Source organism: Nicotiana tabacum, chromosome 21 (assembly GCF_000715075.1).
Source record: "Nicotiana tabacum cultivar K326 chromosome 21, ASM71507v2, whole genome shotgun sequence".
Lineage (NCBI taxonomy): Eukaryota > Viridiplantae > Streptophyta > Magnoliopsida > Solanales > Solanaceae > Nicotiana > Nicotiana tabacum.
Genome location: NC_134100.1, coordinates 91,576,960 through 91,601,660, shown reverse-complemented (window position 1 = coordinate 91,601,660; position 24,701 = coordinate 91,576,960). Strand labels below are relative to the sequence as shown.

Sequence of the window (24,701 nt, the reverse complement as noted above, 5' to 3'; positions counted from 1 at the left end):
ACAAAGCAATTGGAGAAACAACAACAACAACAACAACAACAACAAACCCAGTAAAATCCCACACGTGAGGTCTGAGGAGGATAATGTGTATGCAGATCTTATCCCTACCTTATGAAGGTAGAGAGACAACAAAGCAATTGGAGAAAAGGAACATAAAAAGAGACCATCCCAGAAACTTGCATTAGCAACATGATAATAGATTATAGAAGTCATAATGACCAAAGTAGACCTGAGATCAGTGACTCAAGTTATTAACACTACAATTAGGACTACAAAGAAAGCAGATTGAAGTTGCTTCCTTTTGTTCCCATTTATTTCCATACGTTTACCGACTACATCTACTCGCATATCCATTACTTTATTGACTTATCTTCTGAAGGCATTGGCTGACCAAGATGCCACTTCCTACTCACTGTCAGTATCCATATATCCATACTCGGGTTGATCCTCTATCTCAGCAGGTGGAGCTTGCTTCCTCAGCTGAAACAACCAAATTGAGAGAGACATAGATTAAAACAATGACTAAAAATGCAAAAGATGAGAAACTTTTTATATGATATTTAAGAGAACCTTGAAGTAATTATCTAGTTTGAATTGCAAGAACTCATTCTCCTGCTTAATACGCTCAAGCGCAATCTTGCACCTGTTTACATATCCGAAGTCAATACAATCATCTGCAAAAAATAAAGCCATGAATTTCCTACTTAGTTCTTACGCTTCAAAATCTCCACGCTTTAGGTGTTCCCTCATGCAATCGATTTGATGCGTCACTTGTATAGCTCCCATACTGCAAACACAACAGAATAGACTCAGTTACTAGGCAATAGCTTTTTATTTTTGACAAGGTAAAAATTTTACTAGGCAATACTAAAACAGGATTACAATAAGCCAACAAATTAGGAATGGAGTGGATGCTAATAAGAAAATGCTTTTAAATGTGAACATACCATTGGAAATAGCCAACTGTAGATAATTTTCACAAGCTGCCAAAAGTACCTCTTTTTTACTTACCCATAAAGCATCCTGCATTCACGCAGGGTCCGGGGAAGGGCCGCACCCCTAAGGGGTATGACGTAGGCAGTCTACCCTAATGCAAACATCCATGGCTGACCTATAGGTCACATGGAGACAACTTTACCGTTGCTCCAAAGCTCCCCTTCCCGTCTTCCTTCCCCCAGCCCCACACAAAAAGGAACTAGGAAGAGAAAAAAATAACAGGGAGAAAAAGGAGGAAACGATACATGAAGATGGAGAAACGAAAACACTCACCCAGTGGCCATTCCCTTGAACCGATGAAGGAGGCTCTCTATAGAATGGGCATCGTAGGGATGTCCTTGCCTATATGCATACATTTCAGACCTGTGAGGGGGGGAAGAAGTTGAAAAAGAAAATTAGAGAAGAATACAAATACTTACAGTTCTGGCACCATCAAGCCAACAAACTTAGCTGCATCCTTGAAATAGTCAGCACAAACATCCTCAAGATAGCCCTCATTGTTGGTTTCCAAACGTTCCAGTTGAAGAAAATGCCGATCAAGGAGTTTCTGTATACAAACAAGCAGTTCATTTCCATCACGTGTCTTTTCATTTTGAGTAGAAAGCTCATTCTATAAGTAGCGGATCAAGAAAAAGGACATGTATAAGCATCCCTCAGCAATTCCAACTTTGCATACATCAAACTTCTTATCGGGAACGTATCATCATGATCGGGCGTCAAGAAAATTGCAAGCAAATCAAATTTTGGGCCCTAGAATCTGGCACTTTGTCCTTCATTTATCGCTTTTAAGCTAAGTATCATAGTCCTTTGTCTATTAAATGTTTTTGCAAAACTAGTCATTTTTTCCTTTATCGCATCAAAAGTAGTAGATTTCCATCAAGGTACTAGTTTACCCTGCTATCATGGCCACTCTGAAGATGAATGATGGATAAAAGAAATAAAAAGGAAAAAACCTGATCAAAAAGAGAAAGTAGGGCATAGGATCTGAATCAGACCTCGTCGAAAAGTGACTGCCTCAAATTGGCAATGTATCGAGCAAAATCGCTTGCCATCCTCGGTAGTATCGAGTTTCTTCAAAGCTAGTAGAGAGGATGTGAAGAGCATGAAACTCGGTGCAACAAAGCCTTGAACACGAGTACGTTTATATAGGGTTGATGATCCAATGGGATGATATCCATGACAGTTGTACAATAAATGAAAAACGACGCAGATGTTGGAGCAAGTCATGCAGTTGCCACATATGCAACCAAAACTGCAGCCATGCTTATCAAAACATCATACAATTATCACTTCATTAGTTCTATATAATCTAGGTAGATTTATCGTATCTACTCTTGTAATCGGATGAAATAAATAAGAGAAAGGTCCAGAAATCCTTATATGAAATCGGTTTAGGATTCCCCAATTGATTTTCTCTAAATTAGTAAAATTCATTGACTTCACCGACCTTGCACGCACCAAGTTTCCTAAGAAATACAAGGCCATCAAGCTCGAGGTTATTAAATAAGATAACAGTGACAGTCTTCCATTTCTGCAAAAAATATCTTTTCAACCTTCAGAGAACTTCTTTCGTCTCCAGATTTTTTGTTCCCTATTGTGCTGAATGCTTACCTTCCTATGATATCCAAAGTTTCCTAATGCATCCATAGACAACATTAAACTATGCTTGAAATCACAAAATTCGATCATTTTGAAAGCTTTAGAAGCAGAATTTCATCTTATGGATACTACTTATAGATAGTCTTCAGTCAAAATGACAACCAAACATTTTTCACTAAATAGAATTTGCACTCGCATTCCAAAAATATAATTAGAAATTATTCGATAACCCAATGTAGAGAAATTAATCAAAATTTACATCTCTTTATTACTAAACAAAGTCGAAGTGTAGCATAAATGAGCTGGTGAATTGAGAGGTATGATATGCTCAAACAACTTCATATACACTGCAGTTCTATGAGGCTTTCCTTTAACAGTGCAGAGATTGATAAGCTCGGAACTTTTATAACCTTATTATAAGGCTTCACTTTTAACTCTTTCTATCTATGATTCTTTACTTTAGGATACTGCCACTTAATCCAGAAAAGTGAGAGATGTAAAGTGACAAAAATCGAACCAAACCAAGAAATATCCAATTGAAATGTAATAAAACCAATGCTGAAGGAAATTGAAGTACCATTAAAGGCTCGCACATAAGAACGACCAACTAAATTGGAACCCAACTTTTACATCCAAGCAGCGTATATTACATTACTGCCAAGAACTAAGCAGTAGAAAGTCTTATAGGGTTACTGAAAATGTTGTCATATATTGGATCTTCTCTGAGATTTATTAAAGTCATGCTTACATATAACAAACAAAGTTTGGCACATTCTCCCTTGGCGATGCCGTAAACTATATATGATACACTTTCATCAACTATCTTTTATTATATTGTTGCAAACTAATTGTGCTAGTGGGAGGTAGCAAGTATACGGTAGAATAGTCGAGGTGAGGACACGCTGGCTCGCACACTACTAATTTAGGAAATAACACTTCCCACCTTTTTTGCCAATATTGAACATCAACTGTTCTTAATCATATTCTTCTGCTACAATTCACGTATTCATTTCTCATATAATAAGGAAACTAATACAACAATAACAACAACAACAACAAAAGCAGTATAATCCCACAAGTGGGGTTTTGGGAGGGTAGTGTATACGCAGAACTTACCTCTACCTAGAAACAGAGGCGGACCTACATGGTCATTAGAGGGGTCACTGGAACCCGTTAGCTTCGGCAAAAACCGTGTATATATAGATTTTATGTGTACTGTATATCCAGATAGGACCCCTTAAATAATTTACTTGGGCCCCTTCATAAACAAAAGCTGGATGGCAGCAGTGGTTGAGCTGCTAGTTTAAGCATCCTTCTAGCTTTCCTTACCATTCGGTCTAGTGTTCAAGACCTAGTTCAAGCAAAATTAGCATTTTTTTCGTTCTTCTTTTGTTTTCTTTTACATTTTTGGATTCGATGATAGTTTCTGTCCTTTTAACCTTGTAGGTTTCGAAACCTTGGCCTCTAACGCAAAATTGAAGGCTTCATTACAGACCTAGTAAATCAGTTTTGTCAAAATATTTTATAACAAAACACTGATAACAATGTTTATTTTTGCATATTAGACCATTGGCTCAAGAAAAGATAAAAGGAAAGTAGTAATAACAAGCCGTAACAACAACAAGATAATAAGAAAACGAAGAGGAACAACATGTAGTAATAGAAATCTACCAATAATAAAATACGAGACTAACATTAATACTACTGGTATGGGAAGGAAACACTCTCGACTACCTACAAGTCTTCTACCTTAATTCCTGTCAAGGCAACCTATAGTTGTTAGAAAGATTACCAATATCCCTTCGGCCGCTTAAAATAAGCGAGATTTCAAGCATTTAACTACCAAAATGACTATCTCAATTTCTTGACAAACAACAATTGGAAAAAATCAGAGCTAACAAATTCTTAAATCACCAAAATCAACTTAAAGTTATAGCAAAATTAAGTTTACTATCCAGCTTCCTCTAATTACAGGCTTCTCTTCTCTTCTCCTAGGTATCCTAACTTGGTTTGAAAGGTGACAGCAAAATGCATAATAGCCGAAATAGTAGTAATGAGTAATGACTTAACTTCATCATTAACTAATTAAACTATGATAAAAGAAATAGAATTATAACTATAAGTGCAATATGCTCTTTACCTGACATGGCAGGAGAGCAGTACCAGAATCTTTAAGCAGAAATGACCAACTTCAGGTTTTGGTTGTTGGCCATTTTGAGAGACACCAAGTAGCCACTGGCTGCTATTTAAGAATTTCAGTTTAAAAATATGTTGAATTGTCACAAAGTTAACATTTTTAATTTAAAATTTTTGGACAAAATAAACGGTGGCTAATCTCTAAATAGCAAGAATGACTATCTTTGCACTTGCCCGAGAGAGAGGGGGCAATCCCCATGTCTAGGCCATAATGTTAACTCTTTGGGCTAGAACTTGGGCTGCTTCCTGATTATTTGGGTTTGGGCTCACAATTGTTCGTGCTCTGTAAAAGACAAAGCCCACACTTCTGGAGGGGAAAAATCAGTGGAAATGACATGAGATAGCCACTTTTTAGCATGCTGTTTAAAATATATCCACAATTTATAATATATTTTAAAATGAGTTTGTTACATAAATAGTCGGTCAAATTCACTGTTTACTTTTTTTTAGCTGGTATACATATATTATAAATTAATTATACATAGTTATACACATATTATACATAAATTATACATATATTATACATTCGCCGGCTATTTTTAGTTGAAGAAATTAGGTGGGCGGCTATTTGGGTTAATTCTTCTTTTTCAATAACCTAATTCGTTCAAACTTTAGGATATGGCGTCCTGAAGTTTAAACCTCAAGATTCTAATTTCAAGACATCGTTTCCTAAAATTCAAAAATTGTGCCCAAAAATTCGAATGTTATGTCTTGAATTTCAAAGTAGCAGTTCAAGTGTCCTGAATTTCAAATTAGCAGCTTAAAAATTTAGGATACTAAATCGCGAATTTCAAATTAGCAGCTCAAAAATTTAGGATACTTAGACGAATTGACTAATCTTGAAATACATTGTAAATTATAGATATAATTTAAACAGCGTGCATAAAAGTGGCTACTGATGCACTTTCGCTCGAAAAATTGACTGACTTTCAATTCAAACTCTACAGGTAAAAGGTAAATAAAAAGGAGGTGAGTTAGGTCAGGGCCACAATTCACAGTTTTGGCCCCTTGAGAGTGAGGGAAAAAATTTAACCGTATAAGAGATAATATTCGTCATACTCTATATATATATATATATATATATATATATATATATATATATAACCTAGGCCAACAATTGTAACATACAAGAAAAAGGCTTATTAGAGACCAGTTTGATTTTTTAAAAGAGGAGTCATAACTCATAAGTTGGGGATGATCTTTTCCACCTTGATGTGGTAAATTGATATGCTTATTTGATTCATTTTTTAATTTAGGTTTCTTAAAGCAAAATGAACCAAATATGAAGTTTCTTCTACATTGTTTTTCCTCCTTTTTATGAAGACTGATGACCTTCAGCTCTAAATACCAGAATCATGTATTTTATAGTCAACTAAATTTCTTCTTCTTTATATATAATTGTTGTTGAAATTTGAATCAAATTTAAATCGAATAGATCAATTTGCAGATATTAAATTAATTTTCGCTAGTTTAAAAAATAGCTACATGTGATTGGACGGTCAAATTGATACTAATAATTTAGTGGTAACTTGAAAAAGTCTTCGCAATTGGACAGTCAAATTGATAATTATTAATTATTTAGTGGTGAGTTGAAAAAGTACAATATATGGGCTTCTAACTTGACGTTTTGTGTATGTAACACTAATAATACTTCAATTTTTTCTTATTTTAAAGAATATACGGTATCGTTTTTTCATTTTAATTTCTTTTTCTTTTAATTTCTTTGTTTGATACTTGAAAAGTTAATAAAACCCAAAGAGACAACAACATGAGGCAGAGGCATACGCAGTATTTTTCGTAAGCGGTGTCGATATTTATAGAAGAGCAGAGAATAAATAAATATTAATTATCATATTACTCAACAAGAAATAGCCTTAGTCAATTCTACCTCACCACAATTTTTAACAATAGAAGCTCTCTCAAGTATTTGAAAAAAATATGATCTAGTTGTGGTTTGAATCTCTGACCTTTTAAAAAAAAATTAGGAACTTAACCAACGTGCCAAGAAATAATATATGTCAAATGGTGTTATTTTTTATGTTATATACTCGTACAATATTATTAGATATATTTCGCAAAAGATTTCGACGAAGCAGTGTCGCGTGACACCGCTTAGTTCCACATGCATCCGCCGCTAGCATGAGATGGATTAAATTGAGACTTAGAGTATTTTTGATATGAAGGAAAACATTTTCCTAGAAAATGTTTGTTTTCATGGAAAATGAATGGTTTTATCACTTATTTTCACTTATTTGGTTGGTGATTGGAAGATATTTTTCTAGTGTTTGGTTAGAGAGTAGAAAATATTTTTTTTACGAAATTTTTTTTGTTGAAATGAAAAAAAAATACTTTTTTATATCATGAAAAAAAATAATACTCTTTTGTTGAAATGAAAAAAAAATCTATCTATAACATGAAAAGAAAGTACTATTAATAATATTTTTACTTAGGATTGGGTTGGGTAGGTGGGGGTGGGGCGGGGTTTGGGGTTGGGTTGGGTGGGGTTGGGTGGGTGTGGGGGTGGGTTGGTGGGGATGGGGAATAGGGTGGGGAAGGTTGAGAAGGAGTTTTGAAAAATATTTTTCCTTCTCTTAATAGGGAAAACATTTAGGACAACCAAATATGAAAAAATTGAAAAATATTTTTCGGAAAATGTTTTCCTTTGTACCAAACACACCCTTAGTATAATCAAGAATGAGTTATCAAATTTGGCAATTATTTAAGTTATATATATATTGTAAGCGTAAATAATTTTTTGAACTATAAAATTACTCAAAGAATATTCATAGGTAGATTTTTTTAAAATATGAGATTTATAATTTCAAAAATAAAATAAATTACCTGCTACATGTAACGGTGACCTCACAGTATAAAATTTTCATAGTCTATGTATATAACTTAAAATCTTATAGAAATAGTATCGTCACTTGCCAAATTGTTGAATTCTTTAGACATGTTCACCTAATTTCGAATCAGTCATTGACTTATTATTTCCCCCCCCCCAAAATACAAAAGCCCAAGTGATGGCACTCGTAACATTATTCTACTTCAGTGTTACGGAAAACTTGGTCAAAAATATAATGCGACGACAAAATAAAAATATTTCTCTCTCTGGGTTTCACTGTCTGTACATATGTATAAAAAAAAATAAAATGATATATTTCTATATTTTGAAGATTTTTAATTTAAAACTTCTTATTTTATTTTGTTACAAGAATAAAGGTCAATAATCTCAAGATAAAATATGAGATTATGTTATCCCCCATTTGGTAATTTTCATTTTTAGTCTAATAAAACCAAATATATATCCATAGAAGTATATCATCCACTGAACAATCTCATTTTTATTTAATCCATGTATTATAATCCTCATATTATATATAATCATATATCATGTCATATTTAAGATCACAAATTCTAATTAAGGTTAATTTTGATATGCACCAAAGTATTTCTTTCTTAAATTTCGAGCTCAATTCAAATATGTAATATAAAAAAAACAGAGGGAACAATACATTAAATAGAATCTCGATATAACTTGTTCACATAACAAACAACTCTTTAGTGACATGCTCTTGTAATGTTTAACACCGCAAGTTGATCTAAGAATAATTAGCTATTATCCAAAAAAATTCTTTCTTTATTAACGTTCGTGTTTCAGCCAAATACGTACTATAAAACGAAACCGAGGGAACAATAAATTTACAATAGCATGACTCTATAGATGTAAACACAATGACTTTTTCTTTCCTTACGTGCGTAGATGAACTTAACCTAAACATATTTTTTATATTTTTTTGTTTAACCAAATTTCTTGGTCAATTGACACTGTCTTTTCTCTTTACGTAATATTGTTCACACTCTTTGCGGTCATATTTGTAATATAAAACTAGAAAACCAAATTCATGACACTTAGGTGGTTGTCTTACCTACCCAAAGGAATATAGTATGATGGTGGGTTTATTGCATCTATATATATTTACAGATTATCTCTCAGGGCTAAATCAATACGTATATATATATTCAAAATGGATAAAGATTTCGATCTCGATTTGGCTTTAACGGTGGTGGGAATTCCGGAGAGCACGGCTGAGCCGCCGCGGTCTTCGACGCCTTCCGACGAGGACGAGATTCAAGTTCAAGAATTTCCGATGGTTATAAATTGTGAAGTTGGCCTTTGTATAGTATGCATGGAAGGGTTTCAAAAAGGTGTTGATAATGGCAAACAAGTCCCTTGTGGCCATATTTTTCATGCAAATTGCATTACCAAATGGCTCTCTATTTGTAATTCTTGCCCTCTTTGTCGTTACAAAGTCTCCGCCGCCACCTCGTCCTTGTCGGTAACTAGTTGATTTTGAGGTTATTGAACTAACTTATAGAGCAGTCGGCTAAAAGTAGAAGACTATTGGAATGAGAGAAGACGATCCACCTCTCTAGAGAAAGATGGCCCAATTTCGAGATAATTAGTATTTGGATTTTCCTCATTTGCTCATTTTGGATGTATTGAAATGGTTAGAGTTTTCTTAACCATAATGGAAGATGAGATTTCTTGTCAAGTTTCCAATTCTATTTCTATTGAATGTGTATGCTTAGACCACACGAATTAAGGGGAATTATTCAAGCATTATTTGGGTGATTTCTTTTCCTCTTTTCAATTACGGTTGGTGTTTGAATCAGCTTGCATATATTTCAATTATTCCATCGAGTACATACTACCTTTGATCAGCACATATATCAAATAATTCTAACAACCATGGCTTAAGCAACTAGAAAAAAAATCACTTTGCCTCGGCTAAAATTTGAACCTAAATTCACTAACCACTGGGCCATACCTTGATACTTTTAGACAATTTCTTCTCAATTTTTTAAATACTATTGGAATATATCAGCTTGGGCACTTCGACTATTCCAATGAGTACATACTACCTTCGACCAACATAGAAACCAGGTAATTTTGGCCACCATAGCTTAAGCAACTAGAAAAGAATCACTTGAGAAGAAGATCAGAAAATGCGTGGTATAGACTTTCCACGTGATAAGTCCGCACATGAGGGGCGTGTTAATGACATAATTAAGTAAATAAAAGTGTGCGGCTTAAATTTTTGGAGGAGATGGTCAAACAGAAAGCACATGCATTAATCAAAAAGTAACCTGGCCCGAAATGTAGAGTTTGTTATTGTACGATCTACAGAAGGATATGGACTTCCACTTGCAAAGATAGCATGACCCTATCATAAAACAATGAGAATTCAATCAGCTTCGAGAGTGAGACTACACAAATCAGGCACAACTTTAATGTACAAATACACTGCTTCTCATGGATATTACTTACTTCACTCCAAGTATAAGCTTCTTCAGCAGTACATTCGGATTGTGCAGTTGGGTTCGAGAGAGCCATAACGAGAGGTGTCTGCAGATTATTTTAGTCTTTAGCGCAAGAAAAGTCCTTTTGGGGATAGCAGAAAGGGAGTTGGGGAAATGCAGCACCTTGTTTATAGAGGTCATGGCCTCAATCACTTCCTTAGTAAATGTTCTTCCAACTCCAGTTATTCCAATTAAAGCAGTCGGCTTAATGGCCTAAATTGTTTTTCAAAGTGTTAAAAATCATACAAAATGTGTTTCAACGTGGTATTTCACGTGTAGGGAGCTCATTGATCAAACCTTAACAGCATCTAGGAGATCGCTGACAGGTTTCTTGAAATGTTGAAGCGATTCTTTTCGAGCATTATATAACAATTAGACCTGCATATATCACTCATTTACATGGACTATGTAAACAGAAGAACTAATCGCGAACTCTGTTGAGACTTGAAATATTAAATGAACACTAGGAAGTAAGATATACTACTTTTCAGTCATAGATCAGACTAGCACAATTTATACCTTCGAGTCGACAAGCCAGATCTTTTTACGTGCTTCTTCCAGAGGAGCGTTTGTTTACAGATGACAAACACAACATATAAAATGAAATTTACTAAACCAGAATAAGCTTTTACTCACATTTCATCACAAAATTAACACAGGCAACCAAAATTTTCTACCTTCTCCGAAATCTAAAGTGCTATGAGTTCTGCTATACCAGTTCCAGCCTGCAATCATAAAGAGATCAACATAAAGCACAATTTAACAACATTCACATAAATAATCCTTGCATGTCCGCAAGCGACATGAGTAGAGACAGAAGATAATATGATGTCAGATGCATAATATCTCCTCTTAATTTCCTTTTCCAATAATGTTTTACTTATTCCCCGGAAAACATTTAAAGGTGATAAGGGAAGAGGATCTAAAAGAGATCGTGTTATTCCAATTTAAATCTTGTCGTAAGCGAGTCACTGAATCAATAGAGAATTTAGGATGCCATTATTTTAGTCCATCTCACATAAGTATAAGCATCTTTGCAAAGTGTAGATTTTGTTGGCAATATTCTTTGGGACCCAAAAATATTGCATTGTGTGTTGGACATCATTTGCACAAGTTGTATCTCTTCTTTTACACCTAAGAGGTCAAGACTTTTTTGCCTATAAAAGGGAAGGCCATTGGTTCATTTTAGACACACCAACAAGACTTGTTTTCAATTCTTGTTTCTTCCTTTATTCCTTTATTAAGAGTTTTGTATGAGAATTAAGTGTTGGGAAGCACTTGTGTGAACCCTTTCTTTGGAGTGATCTTGTGAGGTTATTCTCTTAGGGTATTTGGGATTAATTAGAGTGTTTACTCTAATTTTGTACTCTCTTTTGTACTCTTATTATTATAGTAAATTGCTCCTCTCCGCTTGTGGACGTATGTCACTTTGACCGAACCACGTTAAATTTGTGTCTTCTTTATCTACTTTAATTGTCGTTGTTATCAACTTCCATTGTCTTTGTTATTGTCATTATACCGTTGTTTGGCTATATTCCACACTACCCGGATTCCCGATCCTAACAACTGCTTTCCATAAGTTAGTCATTGCTAATTACCGTTGATACCCTCTTTTACATGTTGTCAGTAGCTCGTCCACCAACAAACATTTGAACTCGAGTATTTAAAAGAAAGGTTTAGCCTTACTTCTCCAGCACCGAAGAACAAGAACGTATGATCAGCTAAGGAGCTTCCAAGTAGCTTAAGGGATGCAACAAGTCCCGCAAGTACAACAGCAGCTGTCCCCTGTAGGTTTGGGATCGATAAGTAAACCTAATGCAAATGTCTGGTGATAAAGGCCGAGAAAGAAATTTTTGTACCAAAAGCTCAAAAGCATTGTGATTTGCAAAATCTTCAAACTGCAAATGCAGTTACAAGTATTAGAATTTGACGTACATGAACAAATGAAAGGACGATGAACACTAACGAACCTGTACAAGAACTTTTTCACCATAATTTTGCTTGACAGCCGTCATGAACTCATGTAGAAAGTCACAGTATTCCTACAAGGATTGAAAAGAAACAGACATATCGATCTCAAGAAAATGCCTCAATATCAATTTCACAGTTCTACATGTTAATATACAATAAGTACAACATGGCTGATGCTAAATTTAACCTTCCCAGTAGCTCTTTGTTGTCTGAGCCCAATATAGAACTCATCTTTCAATAATTGCTCATTATTTGTTCCCACATCAATTGTTATAGGCAAGCACTGCATACACAAGCAAAATGATAGGTGCTCATAGTGATAAATTATAATAGTGTAGAATCAAGTTTTGGTACCGTTGAAGGCCTGACTCCTCCAAGTGCAGTATACAAAGCTAATTTGCCTACTGGTATTCCCATTCCCTGTGGCAGATATTGAATTTCATATGAGTATCAGTTATTCCACTCTATTCGACGCATTACAATTTACAAGGTCAAACAAGAAAAGAAATTCACGGTTTTGTGGGGGGTCAGCGGTGAAACTAGAAATTATTACGAGGGGATTCAAAAAAAGGCAAGAATGTCACACTTGAGATCGATTTGAACCTGCAACGTAATGACACAAATTTTGAGCAATTTTTACACGACTATAAACTTCTCTTATGTCGAGGGGAATTCAACTATTTAGATATAAAAACTTTATTTTTATCCTATTTGCACAATATAACTTTCTGAAAAAGGGGATTCAATTAAACCCCCTTCAATACACAGATAACCCCCCACACACACACATTAATTAGTATGTATGTCAAGGGAGCACCTGGCAGGCAAGGTCTCCAAGTCCCAGAATTCTTTCACCATCAGTAACAACAATGACTTGTATTTTCCTTTCAGGCCAGTTTTTCAATACCTCAAGGATCCTTCCTCTGCAAATAAATACTTAAAGCTTTAGTTTAAATTACTTTCACACTAAAGCAGTTAATAAGCTTTAACTTGACTTATAGAAGTACCATACTTTTCTTTCAAACTGATGTATAAACCCTGCGGACGCTTAAATATGCTTCCGTATTTTTGTCAAGCCTCACCAACAGTTGGAGTGTAGACAATTGGAAGCAACTCCTCTACATTATCAATCACAAATTCTAGTAGTATACCACCTAAGTCCTAACCAACCCCATTCATGTTATTCCCGCCAATATTGCTGTATTTGTAAATAATAATTCTGCAAAATATAATTTAGCGTAATAAAACAGTAATTAATTCGAGCCCACTGAATTCACAGTGTTTCCTTAAGGAATTTAATCCCCTCCTAGTACCCAAGGTAATGGATTATTTCCTCCCAGGATAGAACGAATCACATACTGGTGTAGCGGTACTTCAAACCCTAGTGTTTCAGCGAACACAAAGTTCGATAGCAAATCACACTTACAGTTGCTTTGTTTGAAGTTAAAACAATGCAGAACAAAGGAGTAGAAACTCAGAAAATCGTATGGAAATGCTGAGAGGAAGGAGTGCAATGTATAGCCAAATTTGTTGAGCGATTTTCAGTTTGTTGTTCTTGTGTGTTGTGTGTCTTTCTTCAACAGCTGCTGCACATATATATAGCAGCCAGTGTTGAAGAAGAACAATCGTCCACCCTCCATGGTGGAGCAAACATTAGCTTGTTTGTGGAGCAAGCACAATCATGGTGGGAAGAGCATTAGGCGGCTGCCTTGTGGTCAATACACGGATTGGAAAATATCCGTTACAAATGCGGATAATCTTACGTTAATATTTACTATTAACAAATAAATTTGGTCCAAAAAATTAATCAATCAATCGATCATTTGACCAAATCCAAATCCGAATCCGAATCCGAATCCGAATCCGTAGCCGTAGCCGAAGCCGAGCCGAGCAAGCGACGACGACGACGGCGCGAGGCTTGCTTTCTTCTTAACTTTTTAAGAGCTACAAGAAGAGCAATTATATATATACCCACCAAAAATCTCTTCCTCTTCCAATATGGGACAATGTCTCATTGTCAAGAGGGGAAAACTTAAAATTTTACTCAAAAATTTCATTTTCCCTCAATTTCCCATTCACCCTCATTTTAAGACTATTTCATCTTAAAACAAAAACCTCAACAATCCCCCACATGAATGGGGAATGGCTATATCACGGAAGTATGCATGAAAAAACTGTGTGATTTACAAGTAAGGATTAATCGCATCTGGATAAGTAGGTTTCCCTTTGAACTTTCCGTAGTAAACTTATGTCGGATATACTCGGTCAATCGGTAGATTTGATATCTTTGAACCGTCGATCTTTGGTGTATACCTAGACAACCATAAGTCACACAATCAACCTTTAACCGTCTTTGGTTCTCATTGTTGTGTTCGTTTTCAGCCATGAACACCGCCTGGTTTCATAAGTGCGTAGAGAACTGGCCTTACAAAGTTCTCCTTGAAGCGGCTAACACTTCACACTTACATAGGTGATTTCTAAACGTGTCATCCTGTAGATACACTATTTGATATACCCCGTATCAAATTTAGAAATCATTAAAAAGCCTTAATGCTTTATCCTTGGTACTGAACATTGTCTCATCACGAGAACGGACTTAAATTTTATTTGACAATGTTGAACCGTCATTAATGACTTTGTTTGATCTCCTTGAACCTAGATCTTGGGATCTCCGGTCTTCTAGGTAGAGTTACCGCCGCAATGACTTGTTCTCGGCCATAGCCCCATTCCCCTTGATGATTTCTCAACTACCTCTCTAGTTAGGCCTTTTGTAAGTGGATCTGACACATTATCACTTGACTTTACATAGTCAATCGTGATAATTCCTCTAGAGAGTAATTTCCTAACGGTTTTATGTCTTCGTCGTATATGACGAGATTTACCGTTATACATAACGCTCCCAGCCCTTCCAATTGCCGCTTGACTATCACAATGTATGCATATTGGTGCCAACGGTTTGGGCCAAAATGGAATGTCTTCCAAGAAATTCCGGAGCCATTCAGCTTCTTCACCGGCTTTATCTAAGGCTATGAATTCAGCCTCCATTGTAGAGCGGGCAATACATGTTTGTTTGGACGACTTCCAAGATACCGCTCCTCCACCAATAGTGAATACATATCCACTCGTGGACTTAGAATCAGTTGAACCGGTGATCCAATTTGCATCACAGTATCCCTCAATCATCGCAGGAAAATTATTGTAGTGCAATTCAAAGTTCTGGGTATGTTCTAAATATCCCAAAACTCGTTTCATTGCCATCCAATGAGATTGGCCTGGATTGCTCGTATATCGACTCAGTTTACTTATAGCACAAGCTATATCTGGTCGTGTATAATTCATGATATACATTAAGCATCCCAACACACGAGCATAATCCAATTGTGATATGTTTTGGCCTTTGTTCTTTGCTAATGCAAGATTCACGTCAATTGGAGTCTTTGCAACTTTAAAGCCCAAGTGCTTGAATTTTTCAAGTACTGTCTTAATATAATGAGATTGTGACAATGCTAGACCTTGAGGAGTCTTATGGATCTTAATTCCCAGAATTAAATCAGTAACTCCCAAGTCTTTCATATGAAACTTGCTATTGAGCATACGCTTAGTAGCATTTATGTTGGCAATGTCATTACTCATTATCAGCATATCATCCACATATAGGCAAACAATGACTATGTGATTTGGAACATTTTTAATGTACACACTTTTATCACATTCATTTATCTTAAAACCATTTGACAACATTGTTTGGTCAAATTTCGCATGCCATTGTTTGGATGCTTGTTTTAGTCCGTAAAGAGACTTAACAAGTCTACATACCTTCTTTTCTTTACCTGGAACCACAAACCCTTCAGGTTGTTCCATGTAAATTTCTTCCTCCAACTCTCCATTTAAGAAGGCCATCTTAACATCCATTTGATGAATTTCAAGACCATACACTGCAGCTAATGCTACTAACATCCGTATGGATGTAATTCTTGTAACTGGAGAGTATGTATCAAAGTAGTCTAGACCTTCTCGTTGTCTATACCCTTTGACTACGAGCCTTGCCTTGAATTTATCAATAGTGCTATCATCTTTGATTTTTCTCTTAAAAATCCATTTAGAACCCAAAGGTTTATTTCCAGGAGGAAGATCAACCAATTCCCATGTATGGTTGTTCAATATGGATTCTATTTCACTATTGACTGCCTCTTTCCAAAACAATGATTCTGAAGAAGTCATAACTTCTTTAAATGTTTGAGGCTCATTCTCCAATAAGAAAGTCACAAAATCTAGTCCAAATGAAGTAGACGTTCTTTGACGTTTACTACGTCTTGGATCCTCCTGATTACATGTACTTTCTTTTGTTTCTTCTCGAGGTCGTTTAGATCCTTCATCAAACGACTCACATTCCTTTTTATACGGATATATATTTTCAAATAACTCAGCATTATCTGATTCTATAACCGTATTATTATGAATGTCGGGATTTTCTGATTTATGAACCAGAAATCGATATGCTTTACTATTTGTCGCATATCCTATGAAAACACAATCAACGGTTTTCGGTCCTATCTTTACCCTTTTGGGTTTAGGAACTTGCACTTTTGCCAAACACCCCCACACTTTAAAATAATTCAAGTTGGACTTCCTTCCTTTCCATTTTTTTATAAGGAATGGATTGTGTTTTGCTATGGGGCACTCGATTTAATATTCGATTAGCCGTAAGAATGGCTTCCCCCCACAAGTTCTGTGGCAAACCAGAACTTATCAACAACGCATTCATCATCTCCTTTAATGTGCGATTCTTTCTTTCTGCAATCCCATTAGATTGGGGCGTGTAAGGGGCTGTTGTTTGATGAATAATTCCATATTCTGAACATATTTCTTCAAAAGGAGATTCATATTCACCACTCCTATCACTTCTTATCATTTTTATTTTCTTGTTAAGTTGCGTTTCAACTTCATTTTTGTATTGCCTGAATGCGTCTATTGCTTCATCTTTACTATTCAGTAAGTAAACATAGCAATATCGAGTACCATCGTTAATAAAAGTTATGAAATACTTCTTTCCACCGCGAGATGGTATTGACTTCATGTCAGAAATATCTGTGTGAATTAAGTCTAAAGGATTTGAATTCCTTTCAATTGACTTATAAGGATGTTTAACATACTTAGATTCCACACATGTTTGACATTTTGATTTTTCGCATTCAAACTTGGGCAGTACTTCCAAGTTAATCATTTTCCGTAAGGTTTTATAATTGACATGACCCAAACGTACATGCCATAAATCATTTGACTCAAGTAAGTAAGAAGAAGCTGAAATATTATTATTGTTTTCCACAACCATTACATTCAGATTGAAAAGGCCCTCGGTGAGGTAACCTTTTCCTACAAATATTTCATTCTTACTAATGACAACCTTGTTGGACACAAAAACGCACTTAAAACCGTGCTTAACAAGAAGTCCAGTAGAGACTAAATTCTTTCTCATTTCGGGAACATGAAGGACATTGTTCAAAGTCATGACCTTGCCAGAAGTCATTTTTAGAAATATCTTCCCATATCCTTCAACTTTTGCTGTTGAAGCATTTCCCATATAAACTGTCTCTCCGGGTCTAGCAGGAGCATAAGTAGCAAAAGCTTCTCTAACTGCACAAACATGGCGAGTGGCTCCTGAATCAAACCACCACAGTTTAGGATTTCCCACCAAGTTACATTCAGAAAGCATGGCACACAAGTTATCAACATCATCATGGTTTACTACCATGTTTGCTTGACCCCTTTTCTTGTCTTTCTTCGGAGCACGACACTCCGTAGATTTGTTTCCGGTTTTTCCACAGTTGTAGCAGTTTCCACTGAACCGCTTCTTGCTTGGGTTGTATTTCGGACCAGAAGCCTTCTTCCTCTTTTTGTTAGCTTCAACAATATTTGCTCCCATTATTGTTGAATTTCCACGGCCTCTCCTTTCAGCAGCTTTATTGTCCTCTTCGATTCTCAACCGAACAATGAGATCTTCAAGGGACATTTCCTTTCGTTTGTGTTTCAAATAATTTTTGAAGTCCTTCCACTATGGAGGCAACTTCTCAATCATTGCTGCTACTTGGAATGCTTCGTTGATGACAAGACCTTCAGCAAGTAGATCATGAATAATCACTTGCAATTCCTGGACTTGGGTAATAACAGACTTGCTATCTACCATTTTGTAGTCCAAAAATTTTGCGGCAACGAATTTCTTCATCCCGGCATCTTCAGTTTTATATTTCTTTTCAAGCGCATTCCACAATTCTTTTGACGTCTCCACGCTACTGTATACATTATACAGATTATCATCCAGTCCGCTAAGAATATAATTCTTGCATAAAAAATCAGAATGCTTCCACGCTTCAATCACGAGAAAGCGTTCATTCTCTGGAGTTTTATCTGGCAGATCAGGAACATCTTCCTTGATGAACTTCTATAGACATAACGTAGTTAAGTAGAAGAACATCTTCTGCTGCCAGCGCTTGAAATCAATCCCGAAAAACTTTCCGGGTTTTTATGCCGGTGCCAACGCCGGTGTTCGGCTTGTCGATGCGTTGGCAGTCACCATCGGAACAGCTTGGTTTTCGCTTTCAGTCGTCATTTTTCTGTAAAAGAATGACACGAACAAACGTTTAATAAACATTTTCAAACTGGAATAAAAATCACGTAGATTTTAATCCTCCAACAAAACGCCACAAAGGCTTTACTTTCCAAAACGGGAGTACACAAAACCACAAAGGTTTTAGTTTGCAGAATAATAAGAATAACACAAATACAGAAATAAATATTAAATTCCTTAAGATTGTTAGTCCCGCCAATATTGCTGTATTTGTAAATAATAATTCTGCAAAATATAAGTTAACGTAATGAAACAGTAATTAATTCGAGCCCACTGAATTCACAGTGTTTCCTTAAGGAATTTAATCCCCTCCTAGTACCCAAGGTAATGGATTATTTCCTCCCAGGATAGAACGAATCACACACTGGTGTAGCGGTACTTCAAACCCCAGTGTTTCAGCGAACACAAAGTTCGGTAGCAAATCACACTTACAGTTGCTTTGTTTGAAGTTAAAACAATGCAGAACAAAGGAGTAGAAACTCAGAAAATCGTATGGAAATGCTGAGAGGAAGGAGTGCAATGTATAGCCAAATCTGTTGAGCGATTTTCAGTTTGTTGTTCTTGTGTGTTGTGTGTTGCGTGTTGTGTGTCTTTCTTCAACAGCTGCTGCACATATATATAGCAGCCAGTGTTGAAGAAGAACAATCGTCCACCCTCCATGGTGGAGCAAGCATTAGTTTGTTTGTGGAGCAAGCACAATCATGGTGGGAAGAGCATTAGGCGGCTACCTTGTGGTCAATACACGGATTGGAAAATATCCGTTACAAATGCGGATAATCTTACGTTAATATTTACTATTAACAAATAAATTTGGTCCAAAAAATTAATCAATCAATCGATCATTTGACCAAATCCAAATCCAAATCCGAAGCCGAGCCGAGCGAGCGACGACGACGACGGCGCGAGGCTTGCTTTCTTCTTAACTCTTTAAGAGCTACAAGAAGAGCAATTATATATATACCCACCAAAAATCTCTTCCTCTTCCAATATGGGACAATGTCTCATTGTCAAGAGGGGAAAACTTAAAATTTTACTCAAAAATTTTATTTTCCCTCCATTTCCCATTCACCCTCATTTTAAGACTATTTCATCTTAAAACAAAAACATCAACACACGGTTGAGAAGCAGAGGGAAGAATAAGAAGGGCAGGAAATACAGTGGCGGACGCATTGTTCTACAAGGGGCATCATCTGACAATGTTTCATTTTAAAAATTCACAAATGTATATACAAATAATATCTTCTTTTAGAAACAATGTGTGCATGTGTGTATAGAATATACGACACGTATGAAAATCATGCATAGTGAACATTAATGTGGTACGAGAGATAAAGCCTTACAACATCTACACACTAGATCCAAATTCACATACAAGCTTAGTTATGATAATAGACCGCCTTCTCTGTAGAAGCAGTCAACTGAGTTCTGAACGAATTAGCTCCTTGGTAATGGCTTAATCTATAGATAGAAAGCCCTATGATGGGAAACTACCACATTAGGTTTGGAGAGAGATGGGACCAGTTATATAATAGGGGAAGCAGATGCAGCTTTTTCTTTCAATAGCCGGTCATCGAAAGTCTTGCAAGCAACCTACACTAAGCTAAGCGAGGTAGAAGCTAAAGTGAATCTTTTTCTTCATCTTTTTCTTTGTTTTGACCGCGACTTTGTTTGGTCTTGATCTTTCCTTCGGCCCATCTTTCAAAGCTTGCAAAAAGTTCTTGCAAAAAATCCTGCGTACACTACTAGCGAAATTAAAGTTCCAATGCAGCTCACCTACTTGTGATGAGTGGGTAATAGCAAAACTGGACGCGTAATTAAATCCATAACTCGGTTCTGGATTCAAGCATTTGGTTTATAGTAATACCTGTAGTTCCATCACGGTGACATATTTAAGCAAAGGGACATCATATTGGCGAAGACTCTGCATCAATCTTTTTTCCTGATATGGCATAAAACAAGAGATTAATTAACAAATCCCTCAAAGTACATAATTTTTGCTACATTATGACCTGAAGCAATTTATGTACCTGAAGCTCCTGGGGGATAACAGCAGGCGGCAGAAGGCGTCGCAAATAATTCACATCTCTTTCTCTCTCATTGAATGCAAGCCCTTTGTTGTAATGTGGATCCCTCAACAAGTGGTAACCACTGATTTTACCGGGCAAAAGTAAATATACAACCTTCAGATTTGGGACCCAGGATTTTAACGCGACGGGGGCACCATTATATTGCTCGACCAGTTACTATCAAGAACATTAGATAGAGGTGGTTATTAGTTAGTGAACAAACTAATTGAGAGACCTAAGTGTAGACAAAAGAACTTTGAGGGTCATATTGTTAGAGAGAGTGAAGAGCACGTGATTCTGTTAAAGAGAACATTGCTCTTCAGAATTGTAATTTGTATTCATTCTTCTTCTACTGAAACAAAAATGCTCCTTTTCTCTTCGTCTCTTCTTTTCATTTCTTCTTCTAGATTTCATCATATTCATCTCTAGATTTAACTGCATGCTATGAAACTTGATTCATAGAGTATTGATTCAACAAATTGACATGGTATCAGAGCCTCAATTGCTGTAATTGCGCAGATCGGAGTACTGTAGTTGCAAAACTTTAAGCTCAGTCATGGCAACATATGAGATTGCACAACTATCTCACAATCACCCATTGTTTCTTCGAGATTCAGGTGCACCTGGAACATTATTGATCTCGTTAAAGCTCACAGGGCCAGAAAACTATGCCATATGGAGCAGAGCAATGAGGGTTGCACTGTTAGTGAAGAACAAGTTAGGGTTTGTGGACGGTACATGTGTAAAAGGATCGTACAAAGGAGAATTAGAGATACGGTGGGAAAGATACAATGTTGTTGTAGTTTCGTGGTTGAGTAGCACAGTAGCTAGTGAATTGGTACCTAGCATCATGTATTCTTCCAGTGCAAAGAAGGTATGGGATGAGTTTAAAGAGAGATTTGATAAGGATAATTTGACTAGGATCTATCAACTTTGGGCTGAGATTGCAAGTCTAAAGCAAAGAACTGAGTCGGTTACCTCATATTTCTCAAAAATGAATTGGACATTTTAGCACCATTTTCCTCTTGTGACTGTGAAGAATCGAGGCCATATGTGGAACATCTAGTGAGACAAAGATTGCTGCAGTTCCTTATGGGACTCAATGAGAGCTATAGTCAAGTGAGAAGCAATATACTGCAGAGAAGGCCAGTTCTATTAGTTAATCAAACCTATGCAGTAGCTGTACAAAAGGAGAGTCAAAGAACACTAGGTGTTGTGGATCAAACAAGGAACCACTGCCAATGCTTGCAGGAAGGGGTCAGATGTTCAAAGGCAAGAAACCAGGGCTGATTTGCGAGCATTGTGATTATAAAGGTCACTTGAAGGAGAAATGCTACAAAATAATAAGCTATCCTCCAGATTTCAAAAGCAAGAAGAAAGGGCAACTAGGTACATATAAACCTTTTGCTAATAATGCTAACACAGATGCATGTATTGAAACCAGAAATCAACCACAAGGAAACTATCTCACAGCAGAATAGTACAAACAATTGGTAAACCTGTTAGAGAAAACTTCACTAGAAGAAAGAAGTGCAGGACCATCAGAGTTGACAGGATCTTCAAACACTGCAGGTATTATGTCATTGATGTCTAATGCATCCAATGTATGCGTATATGATTTGATAATAGACTCAGGAGCATCACACCACATAACATTTTGCAAAAATGTATTGGATTCCATTAGACCTATAGAGGGACAAAGTAGTTATGGAGTGCAAACACCTACAGGAGATAGATTTGAAATCACACATGCTGGAGATTGTTTAATCCTAGAGAATCAAAAAATTAAGAATGTTTTATATGTGCCAAACTTTAAGTTCAACTTGCTCTCAGTGTCCAAGTTGACTAAGGACCTATGCTGCTCTGCATGTTTTTTCCCTGATTTCTATGTATTTCAGGGATTATACAGTGGCAAGGTGCTAGGGATTGGTAAAGAAGATAATGGACTTTATATATTTAGTAGAGGAGATGTTGTTGTTGCTGATTCATTTCACAAGGAAGGAGTAACAACCACACTGTGGCATCAAAGGCTAGGACATGCCTCTATACATGCTATGCAACACTTGCCGGATTTGAAGAATAAAGTGAAGCTAGAGATGTAAAAGGACTGTCAGATTTGCCCCTTAGCTAAACAAAGTAGACTGAACTTTCCTATAAGTAATAGTAGTTCAAATTGTGTGTTTCAATTAGTGCATGCTGATGTATGTGGTCCTTACAAGGTAGCAACCTATGATAGAAAATAATATTTTGTCACTTTGGTTGATGATTGTAGTAGATATACCTGGACTTATTTGCTGAAATCAAAATGTGAAGTTTTTGTTGTATTGAAAGATTTTCTTTCTTTGGTAAAACTTCAGTTTGGTGTAATGGTTAAGACATTGAGAACAGACAATGGCACAAAGTTTTTCAACAATCAGTGTAGTGAGTTGTTCAATTCACTTGGAATTATGCATCAAAGCAGTTGTCCATATACTCCACAATAGAATGGAGTCGTGAAAAGGAAACACAGGCACATCCTGGATGTGAGTAGAGCACTCAAGATTCAAAGTAATATGCCAGTCAGATTCTTGGGAGAATGTGTTAGAACAGCAGTATACCTAATCAACAAGATACCCACACAGGTCTTAAATAAAAGATCTCCCTATGAATTGCTATATGGTAAACAACTAAGTATAGATCATTTAAGAGTATTTGGTTGTTTATGTTATGCCAGTACCTTACCTAGAAGAGATAAGTTTGCTCCGAGAGCAAGAAGGGCAGTAATGATAGGGTATTCAGAGACACAAAAATGTTACAAACTATTTGATTTAAAATCTAACATTTTCTTTGTCAGCAGGGATGTAACCTTTAGAGAAGATATTTTTCCTTTTCAAGGTGAAGAAGCTTGTCAAGAAGATTTGTTCATTCTTGCACCAGTAGACATGGACACTAATGTACCAAGAACATATGGTGATGATGTTCCTGCTGCAAATCAGGAAGACTTAAGCAATGAAAGTATGGAGGAAGAGACAATCCCTGCAGAATCATCAGATACAGATTTGGATGAGTCAGCAGGAGTAAATGCATATTTTCCAAATGCATCACAAGATGTTGTAGCTGAACCTCTAGCCATTGTGGAGGAAACTGAAGCAGATTTGCAAGAACAGCAAGCATCAACTCAACAATTGCAATCATTTGAACCTACTAACAATGTAGAAGCTCCTATCCTTAGGAAATCAACTAGAGGCACAAAACCAGCAATTTGGCTCAAAGACTATGTTACTGGCCGGAAGCCATCAGGACACATTGCCTATCCAATCTCCAATTATGTCACCTACACATATTTGCCAGAACACTACCAAGCTTACCTCACCAGTTTCTCTACCCTCACAGAACCAAAGACTTTCTATGAAGCCTCTACAGATGAGAGATGGATTAAAGCTATGCAAGAAGAAATTCAGGCACTTGAAGCTAACAAAACTTGGGAGATTGTAGAGTTGCCACCAGAAAAGAAAGCAATTGGCGTAAAGTGGGTGTATAAAATCAAATACAAGGCAAATGGTGAGGTTGACAGGTTCAAGGCACGCTTAGTGGCTAACGACTATACACAACAGGAAGGTCTTGACTGCCATGAGACCTTTTCCCTTGTTGCAAAAATGGTTACAATGAGGACTGTGATTAGCCTTGCAGCCTCTAAAGGTTGGAAATTATTCCAAATAGATGTAAACAATGCATTCCTGCAGGGTGATCTTTGTGAGGAGGTATACATGACTTTGCCACAAGGATGGGAGTCTCAGGTTTGCAAGTTACTTAAGTCTCTTTATGGACTCAAGCAAGCATCAAGGCAGTGGAATATAAAGCTGACTAATGCTCTTACTGAGGCGGGATACATGCAAAGTGCCAAT

At 36.4% G+C, this 24,701-nt stretch overlaps 1 protein-coding gene and 1 pseudogene across 3 annotated transcripts; both read right to left on the bottom strand.

Annotated features, from left to right (window-relative positions):
- Window positions 1–181: 181 nt before the first annotated feature.
- On the bottom strand, window positions 182–4,949 carry LOC107810074 (histidine-containing phosphotransfer protein 4-like). 3 transcript variants are annotated; one of them, XM_016634804.2, is made up of 7 exons: window positions 4,736–4,949; window positions 1,992–2,075; window positions 1,416–1,543; window positions 1,270–1,338; window positions 716–787; window positions 571–643; window positions 182–480 (listed from the first exon to the last, which is right to left on the bottom strand). In XM_016634804.2, exons 2-7 carry the CDS (start codon window positions 2,046–2,048, stop codon window positions 406–408), a joined length of 474 nt encoding a protein of 157 aa, XP_016490290.1. In that variant the 5' UTR covers window positions 2,049–2,075; window positions 4,736–4,949; the 3' UTR covers window positions 182–405. The 3 variants fall into 3 exon arrangements, with proteins under 3 accessions (XP_016490290.1, XP_016490288.1, XP_016490289.1); XM_016634802.2 differs by having other exon boundaries at window positions 1,992–2,259; window positions 4,736–4,948; XM_016634803.2 differs by having other exon boundaries at window positions 1,992–2,248; window positions 4,736–4,948.
- A 4,981-nt stretch (window positions 4,950–9,930) lies between these two features.
- LOC107810077 (NADP-dependent malic enzyme-like) lies at window positions 9,931–21,375 on the bottom strand (annotated as a pseudogene).
- Window positions 21,376–24,701: the final 3,326 nt, after the last annotated feature.